At 44.4% G+C, this 9,617-nt stretch overlaps 1 protein-coding gene across 1 annotated transcript; it reads left to right on the plus strand.

Moving 5' to 3' along the window:
• The first annotated feature begins 6,109 nt into the window (after nucleotides 1–6,109).
• LOC110687596 (uncharacterized mitochondrial protein AtMg00860-like) lies at nucleotides 6,110–7,538 on the plus strand. Its single transcript, XM_021864239.1, has 2 exons — nucleotides 6,110–6,321; nucleotides 7,166–7,538. The coding sequence occupies exons 1-2, from the start codon at nucleotides 6,110–6,112 to the stop codon at nucleotides 7,536–7,538; spliced, it is 585 nt and encodes a 194-aa protein (XP_021719931.1).
• Nucleotides 7,539–9,617: the final 2,079 nt, after the last annotated feature.

The following is a 9,617-nucleotide window of genomic DNA, read 5'->3' on the forward strand; positions in this document are numbered from 1 at the left end:
GGTCGGTGTCCCGCCTGCTGATGCAACCGTCGTCTGGGATGACGACCTAGAACATGCCGAAAATTATTTTGGCTGCTATGAGGCGGCATTCAAAGCCGGCCTCCGGTTTCCCCTCCACAAAATGATTAAGGCCATTCTAAGGGGTTACCACCTTGGCGTCAAGCACCTCACACCCAACTCTTGGGTGAATATTTTGGGATATATTGTCGCTTGCGAGATGCAGGACGTGACGCCTAGTTGGGAGGCGTTCGCGCACATGCACTATCTGAGCCGTGCCCCAGGCGGCTGGAATGCGTGGTACACACTAATCACGCATCCGGATTACATGATGACATTGGAGAAGCCCTCCAGATAGACTAACTGGAAGAGCATGTTTTATTTCGTCTCTTCCCCATCTACGGCTGCAAATCATCGGCTGCGCTGTTACAACAAGAACCCGGCTCTATTGGGAAAGAAATGTGCCCTCCCCAAGATACCGGCTGAATCTTGGGATGCCATTATAGAGCCGGGGTTGTTCAAGAAGACTACAATGCCACTGAATTATGGGACACAAATCATTGTCCCCAAATTATAGGTCCCTCATCCAGACTGGTTCAGAGGCAAGGCGTTCTTTTCCGCCTGCGGTCTTAGCACCTTTTGGGACAAACGTTGGTTTACTTCTTAATCGGCATGTTATGCCGCCTGTATGGTGTTTGAATGCTCTTAACATATTTTTTCTTTACTATTTTGCAGAGAAAGGACTTGAGATGACTCCACCAAAGAAAACGCCTGCTAAGTCAGCCGCCGAAATAAGGAAGGAGCAACTCAAGCAGAAACGGGCCCAACTTGCGGCTAGAGGCGGTGGGGTAAGCACCGGCTGATCTTATGCCGCCTGTATGTCTTGCAAACAATCTTGATTCTAACTTTTTGCTTTGTTATCTTTTGCAGACGGGGAGCTAAAACGTTCCCCGCTCTTTGAGGCAAATGGTGAGGAGACCGGGGGAGGAACTCCCCCAGCCTGCTTCATAGAGGCGGAGAGTCTCAAGTGGCCCCGCCCTAACCTCAGCCGGTAGAATGCCGGCTCCTGATAGACCCACAACAGCAGGCAAAAGTCTGCAAAGCCTGGGTTTAAGCTCAGGGCCGGCTGAGGCCGGATCTAAGGAGCCTGAGGTTCCTTCTGGCCGGGTGCTTGCTATTGCATCCGACTCAAATGCGGTTGCGGGTGGTCTCACCCCTTAGCCTGAAAACAAAGGTACGGATTTCCCTTTTGACCCCCCCTGGCCGCTTGGGCCTGTTCGAGTCAAGTCCCAAGCTTCTCAGTCGGGGGATTCTTCTGAAAGTCGGCTGAATATAAGAGCCGCTTATGCCCAACACTTAAAAAATATCTCTCATGATGCAGATACTACTTCTCGTTGGCCGGATATGCAAAATTACGCCAAGAGAATGCTGAGGACCCTCACCCGGTCCAAGGAGGACACGATACTGGGTGTCCACCAGGTCAATATTGACCGCATTACCTCACTGCTGGCTGAGGTAATATACCGGTTTGGGTACTTTTCGGCAACTTTGCTATTTGACGGATGGGGTACTTTTGGGCAATTTTTCTCATTCCCGGTTGTTATATAACTGAACTGACTTCTTTTCTGGCTGACATTGCAGGTAATGTTGAGGGTTGAAGGGTTAAAAACCCCCTTGCGGAAGAAGCAAGAGGAGGTAAGGGATGCTCAAAGACGGGCAGTCGAATTACTTGATGTCTGTCATTATAACTCCCTAATGCTTGAAATCCAAACTAAAGCCCGGGAGATGAAACAGGAGGAACTCATCCGGGAGTTGACGGCTGCTGCTGATACAGCCAACCGGTCAGAGCCGGCTGACGTAAGGACCAAGAAGGAGCATCTGGACCAGCTTTCGGCTGAACAGAGCCGGCTGGTCATCAAGAATGAGCGTGGCTGCAAAGCACGCATGAAGATGGCATGGTCCATGAACCACCCGGACACCGACTATGCTTTCTTTGACTTGAGGTACAAATACGCAATAGAGGTATTTGATGCTAAAGTACTCGTTCTTCAGCAGCTGGCGCCCTTCGAGGAGTGGGCCGACATAGGGGATGAGAAGACGGACGAAGAGGTGCCGGGTAGGGCCAGAGAAGCCCAAGCCCAGCAGACTGATGTGTGGCGTTTATGCCACCATTTTACCCTATTTCATTAGAGATTTCCCCCGGAATAGTCACTTGCTTATGCCTTTTCTTACTCATTTTATCTCGATTTGAGTTACTTTAGCTCCCTCTCGTGTTTTCCCTTTTCTTTTGTATTTTCTTCTACTTTCACTCCTTTTTCGTGTGTTTTGACAGTTCCTAGCGCTCGCGGGCGATTTTTCGATCAATTGTTGAAATAGTGTTGGTAGGAAGCTTGCTAGAGGAGTGGAGATGCCAGGAAGGAGAGGGCGCGCAGCAGCGAAGGGCCGCGGGCGCGGGGAAGATAGCCGCGGGCGCGGACAGGGCTTCAAGCGAGCAATCCAAACTTTCTGAGATGCCTAAGAGATGGCTAGCCGTGAGCACGGAGAGGAGGCCGCAGGCACGACACTTTACCCCGCGGGCGTGGCACTGCGGGACTGGCGCAGCTCGCACCCAGCTCGGAGAAGGCGCGACTGTTGGATGGAGAGCCCTCTCTTTTGCCCATTTCTCCTTATTTTAGAGAAGACTATAAATACCTCTTGGCTTGAATTTTAAGGACACTCTTCCATTAGCATAAAAAACATTACTTAGAGAGAGAAAATCTAGGTTTTCTAGAGAGAGAAAAACAATTATCCTTCATGGTTTAATCTTTGTAATCAAATATTCAAGCTTTCTTCTAGATTGTCGCTACTACTTTGATGATTTGGTAATCTTTCATCATTATAATATCAATCTTTACTTTTGTTTCTCTAGTTTTTGATTTTCTTGGTTCATGTTAGGTTGTGTTGATTTCGAATATATGCTTATGTTAGTTGTCATGGCTATTCCTTTTCTTCTAGCTTAGGTTTTTAGCTAGGGAAGGGGGTGAAAATCATGTGTATTTTATTATCTATTGATTATTGATTGGGATTTATTCTTGAGTTGATGATTTGAGCTAAAATATGCTTGGAGTTAGTGTGTGCACCTCTAATCCCAAGAGTCTAGCCCTTGATTGAATGCATGAGAATGATTTAATCTAGGTGTGAATGATTTCATCAATTTGCTTGAGTAGTTGCATGAGAATGAACTATCTTAGGTAGAGTTTATACTCCTAGAATTAGCTTATCGGTTTTCATTAATATTCATTGTTCATGATTGAATCCCCCTCTCCCTAGTGCTTTTGTCATTGTTATCTCTTAAATCTAATCCTTTTACTTGCATATAGAAGTGCTTTTTCTTATCCCTTGTTTTTAGCTTATACTAGACTCATTAGTTGATAGTTTGTCTATAGGACTTCTCATGCCTACATCTCAACACCCTATTTGTTACTAGCAATTTATCCTAGATATCTATTAATTGTGCTAAACCCCCGTTTCCTTGGGAATCGACCCTACCTTACAACTATCTCAAGTAATTTTGATAGAGATAGGTTAGGAGATATAAATTGTAATTTTTATCTAAGATAGTATACTCACGACCTATTGTTCAACGATCAAAATTTTGGCGCCGTTGCCGGGGAAACGACTTGTTTTGCACTTTTAATTTGTGTTATTATTGGATTTGTTGCTTTTTGTATTGTTCTTTTTCACTTGCTAGTCATTGCTAATTGTTTTCTTAGCTTTGGTGAATGAAAAGAAGATCTCAAGGACCACCTACTTATGACATTGATCACGAAATCGACCGCACCTTGAGACAAGTCCGTAGACTTTATCAAGAAGAGGGGCGAGGTTTTGGTGCCATTTTTGATAGTGAAAGTGATTCTGGGTCCTCACATTCCCAAGGAAATGAAATGGTGGGACCACAAGCGGATGTTTTATTTCGTGAGTTCGGTAATCCGGAGGATTATGAGCTCACCGGTGGGATATTGCTACCCGTCACGGAAACTAATTTCACCATCCATCCTCAATACACTCGAATGGTTCAAGCGGAGCAATTCTCAGGCTCGCCAAGTGAAGACCCCATTGAGCATCTTAATAGATTTCTTTAACTTTGTGCCATGATACAAACCAACCAAGTTTCTCAAGAATACATTCGGATGCACCTATTCCGACAATCTCTTGCGGGGAGGGAAAAGAAGTGGCTCAAGCAAGTCAATCCTAATTCTCTCACAACATGGAGGGAAATTGTCCAAGCATTTTTGAAAAGGTTCATTTTCGAAGAGAAAACCGCCGACATGAGGAGGAAGATTGCATCTTTTGAACAAGAGGCGGAGGAAAGCCTTAGTGAAGCTTGGGAGAGGTTTAAAGAGTTGGTGCAAGCATGTCCTCACCATGAATACAATCAAAGCTTACTCATGAGGTTCTTCTATGATGGCTTGGAACCGATGTCTCGAGCTAATTTGGATGCGGGGGCGGGTGGACAATTGATCAAAGTCCCTCAAAATTAAGTTCAAGCAACAATTGAAGAGGTAGTCAAAAACTACTCTTGGGGAGGTAGAAGGGGGAATGCGCCAAAGAAAGGTGGAAAATATGAGTTGGAAAAAGTTGATCAGTTGCAACATCAAATTGAGATTTTGACAAAGGGGCTCGCAAAGTTGAACACCAATGTCACTAGTGGTGCAAGCTCCTCCCAAGTCAACTCTTTCTCTTGTCAAAATTGTGGTGGTACAAACATGACACATCCTATTGTGGAGGTTTAAGCCCGGAGCATGTAGCAGCATACAACACAAGGCAAGAAGGATTTAGGAGAAATGGAGGAGGAGTAGCTTGGAGACAACCACCACCCGGATTTGGAAACCAACCCCAACAATGGAACCAACAAGCTCAACAACCATACAATTCCAACCCCCAATACCAAAACCCTCCTCCATAACAAAACCAATACCAAAACCAAAACCCAAGGGGAAACTACCCAAAGAACCATCAACAAAATAACCAACACCAATACCAAAATCAAAACCAAGCAACTTAAAGAAGTTAAGAGCAAGTGTCTCAACCCAATTCTACTCAAACCCAAATTCTTCAACAACTTTAAGCCATGAACCAACAAATGCAAGAAGTCCAGGCCCACAACAAGATGGTTGATTCATAACTAGCTTAATTGGGCGAGAGGGTTCCTTTCAACCCGCCATCTACTCTACCCGGACAAACACAAACTAACCCTTCGAACATTGTGAAACCCGACTCTTGCAAAGCAATCACATTGAGATCGGGCGCATCCTATGAGGGTCCTAAGAAGGGAGTTAGTCAAGAAAAGAAGGGAGAAGAAGAGGTTGTGGGTGAAGAAGAGGAAGTTGGAGAGAAGAAGAATGATGAGAAAGAGAGGAGTATGGAGAAAAATAAGTCTAAGGATGTGGTAACATCCTCAACTTCTAGTGAATCTAGAAATCTTGAGGGACCGGTTCCTTTTCCCGGTTGACTTGCGGAGAGAAAATTGAATGAAAAATTTGCAAAGTTCCTAAGTGTGATGAAGAACTTGCACATAAACCTCCCCTTCATTGAGGTAGTCACACAAATGCCTTCATACTCTAAGTTCTTGAAAGACATTCTCACCAACAAGAGGAAGCTCAATGATGAGCTTATCACTCTTCCCCATCAAGTGAGTGCACTTGTTCAACACAAAATGCCCAAGAATAAAAAGGATCCGAGAAGCTTTACCTTGACGGTCAAGATTGGGAACATGGAAGCTAGGGGTGCCGTAGGCGACCTTGGAGCAAGTGTTAGTTTGATCCCTCTATCCATTGCTCAAAAGCTTAACATTGAGATGATCCCCACAAGGAAAACCATTCAATTGGCCGATCGTTCGGTGAAGCTACCTTGTGGTGAGCTTGAAGATGTCCCTATTCAAGTTGGGCATATCTATGTGCCTTGTGACTTTGTAGTGATGCATATGGAAGAAGATGTGGATACACCTTTGATTTTGGGCCGTGAAGCTCTTAAGACCTTGGGGGCGGTAATCAATTGCAAGAACAATACCATTACATGTGAGGTAGCCGATGAAAAAATTGTCCTTGAATTTTCTAGGCTACTCCAGACCCCCATGGTTGAGAGGTGCTATAGGGTTGATGTTGTCAATGAAGAGCTAGATCGTTTGGGAAGGGTTATGATGAGTCCTCAAGATCCAATGATTGAAGCTCTCACATGTGAGGAAGAGTACTTCTCTCAAGAAGCAAAGGAGTTTGCCATGGCCATTGAAGAAGCCAAAGAGGAGGAAGCAAGTGATTCTAAGCATGATGAGCTAGAATTTGAGGAGTAAAAATTGGAGGAGATTCCTAAGTCTCCTCCCAAGTAGAAAACAAACCCCTTCCCCCTTCTTTGAAATATGCTTATCTTGGAAATGAAGGGGAATATCCTATTATTGTCAATGCTTCCCTTGATGGTCTTGATTTGGAAATATTGATTGTTGTTTTGAGAAAATATAGAAATGTGATAGGGTATAACATTGATGATATCAAGGGTATTAGCCCTTCTTTGTGCATGCATCGTATTCACCTTGAGGATGATCAATCCACCTCCATTGAACCTCAAAGGAGGTTGAACCCAAACCTCCAAGAGGTTGTCAAGAAAGAAATTTTGAAATTGCGTGAAGCGGGTATAATATATGCTATCTCCGATAGCAAGTGGGTTAGCCCGGTTCACGTGGTTCCAAAAAAGGGTGGAATGACCATTGTCAAGGGAGAAGGAGGAGAGGAAATCTCCACCCGGACGGTGACCGGGTGGAGGATGTGCATTGACTATAGGAAGTTGAACAAAAACACTAAGAAAGATCATTTTCCACTCCCCTTCATGGACCAAATGTTGGAGAGACTCTCCCATCATGCTTTCTTTTGTTTTTGGATGGATATTCCGGCTTTTTCCAAATTCCTATCCATTTGAGTGATCAAGAGAAAACTACTTTTACATGTCCATATGGGACATTTGCATACCGAAGAATGCCATTCGGGTTATGCAATGCTCCCTTAACTTTCCAATGATGCATGACTTCCATTTTTTCTGAAATGCTTGAAAATAAAATTGAAGTTTTCATGGATGACTTTAGTGTTGGTGGCTCGTCTTTTGAAACATGTCTTTATAATCTTGAGAAAGTTTTGAAAAGGTGTCAAGAGACGAGTTTGGTATTGAACTGGGAGAAATGCCACTTTATGGTCGACGAAGGCATAGTCCTAGGCCATAAAGTATCAAAAAAGGGCATAGAAGTTGATTCGGCAAAGGTTTCGGTGATTGCCAAGTTGCCCCCTCCTACTTCCGTTACTGGAGTAAGAGCCTTTCTAGGGCATGCCGGTTTTTACTGGAGGTTTATCAAAAAATTTTCATCAATTGCCAAGCCGTTGACCGAATTGCTCAAAAAGGATGTTGTATTTAGCTTTGATGAGGCTTGCTTTGAGGCGTTTCAAAAACTCAAGGAAGCCCTAATCTCCTCTCCTATTGTGCAAGCTCCGGATTGGAGCTTTCCCTTTGAACTAATGTGAAATGCTAGTGATCTTGCAGTAGGTGCCGTGCTTGGACAAAAGAAAGAAGGAAGATCTAGTGTCATCTATTATGCAAGTAGAACGCTTGACGAAGCTCAAAGGAATTATACCACAACGGAAAAGGAAATGCTAGCGGTTGTCTTTGCCATGGATAAGTTTAGATCCTACCTTATATGCTCCAAGGTGATCGTGTACACGGATCATGTAGCGGTTCGTTATCTCATGACCAAAAAGGAAGCAAACCACGTCTTATCCGTTGGGTTCTTTCGCTACAAGATTTTGATATTGAGATGAGAAATAAAAAGGGAGCGGAGAACTATGTAGCGGATCACTTTTCTAGGCTTCCTTTTTGAGAATAAGGAAGATGTTCCTATCAATGATGAGGTGGGATTTGAAACCCTCATGGCTATGGCTTCAACATCTAGCCCTTGGTACGCTGACATAGCCAACTATCTAGCATGTGGAGTTGTTCCCCCGGAGATTACCTCTCAACAAAAGAAGAGATTTTTCAAAGCAGTGAGGAGGTACTTTTGGAATGATCCTTATTTGTTCAAGAAATGTGGAGATGGCCTCTTTCGGAAATGTGTTCCGGATCACGAGATAGAAGGAGTTATTGAACATTGCCACTTAATGCCGTGTGGAGGGCATGGAGGAGTTGAAAAAACCATGGCAAGGATCTCCCAATCTCTTCTTTGGTGGCCTAAAATGCACAAAGACACCCATAAGTTCGTTTCAAGGTGTGACAAATGCCAAAGAAGTGGGGGCATAACCAAAAGAGATGAAATGCCCCAGCAGAACATCTTGGAGGTTGAACCCTTTGATGTTTGGGGAGTCGACTTTATGGGGCCCTTTGTTTCCTCTTGTGGGAATCTCTATATCTTGGTGGCGGTGGACTATGTGACCAAATGGATCGAAGCTATACCCTCCCCCACCAATGACCACAAGGTTGTGCTCAAGCTTCTTAAGAAGACTATTTTCCCGCGATTCGGGGTTCCGAGAGTTCTAATTAGCGATGGTGGTTCTCATTTTGCCAAGAAACAACTCGAAGCTCTCCTCAAGCGATATGGAGTTCATCACAAGGTTGGTCTACCTTACCACCCTCAAACTCAAGGACAAGTGGAAGTGTCCAATAGAGAGATCAAAAACCTTCTTGAGAGGATGATGAACAAGTCTAGAAAAGATTGGTCTCTCAAGCTCGATGACACACTTTGGGCTCTAAGGACGGCAAACAAAACCTCCATAGGCACGACCCCCTATCGGTTGGTGTATGGGAAGGCTTGTCATTTGCCGGTTGAGTTGGAATATAAGGCTTGGTGGGCGATCAAGGAGCTCAACATGGATATGACCTTAGCGGGTGAGAAAAGATTGCTTAAGCTTAATGAACTTGAGGTGCTCTGGTATGACGCCTATGAAAACTCAAGGCTTTACAAGGAGAGGACTAAGAAATGGCATGACCAACATATAAGGAACAAGAGCTTCAAAGTTGGAGACAAGGTGTTGTTGTTCAACTCTAGGCTCCGTTTATTTCCCGGTAAACTTAAGTCAAAGTGGTCGGGGCCCTTCACAATTTCGAGAACTACTCCATACAGATCCTTTAAGTTGGAAGCGGAGGGGAACAAGTTTATGGTCATTGGGCACCGTTTGAAGCTCTATCATTGCAATGATCAAGTGGGTGTAATTGAGAGCATGAGGCTTGATCCTTCGGATCCAAAGCCGCCCTTTTGATGATGATGTGTTATGGTCAAGCTAATGACCTTTTAAAGAAGCGCTTCTCGGGAGGCAACCCGAGTTTTCAACTCTTTTGATTTTTGTGTTTTTTTTGTGTTTGATTATTTTTGGATGATTTTCCTTAGTTCTCTTATGGTGTGTGTTTTGCTTTTCATATAGGTGCTTGAATCTTTGAGTACATGGCCTACAATTTTGATTTGAATGTGTTAAGGAGTTTGGATGAGAAGAAGGTGGAGATGCTTGGGAGATGCCCAGGAGAGGACTCTCCATCAAGGCCCGCGGGCGCGGCCTTTCTTGATGCTAAAATGTTGAGAAGGGGGAGATGCCTGGGAGATGCCCAGGAGAGGGCGT

This window comes from Chenopodium quinoa, unplaced genomic scaffold (assembly GCF_001683475.1).
Source record: "Chenopodium quinoa cultivar QQ74 unplaced genomic scaffold, ASM168347v1, whole genome shotgun sequence".
NCBI lineage: Eukaryota > Viridiplantae > Streptophyta > Magnoliopsida > Caryophyllales > Amaranthaceae > Chenopodium > Chenopodium quinoa.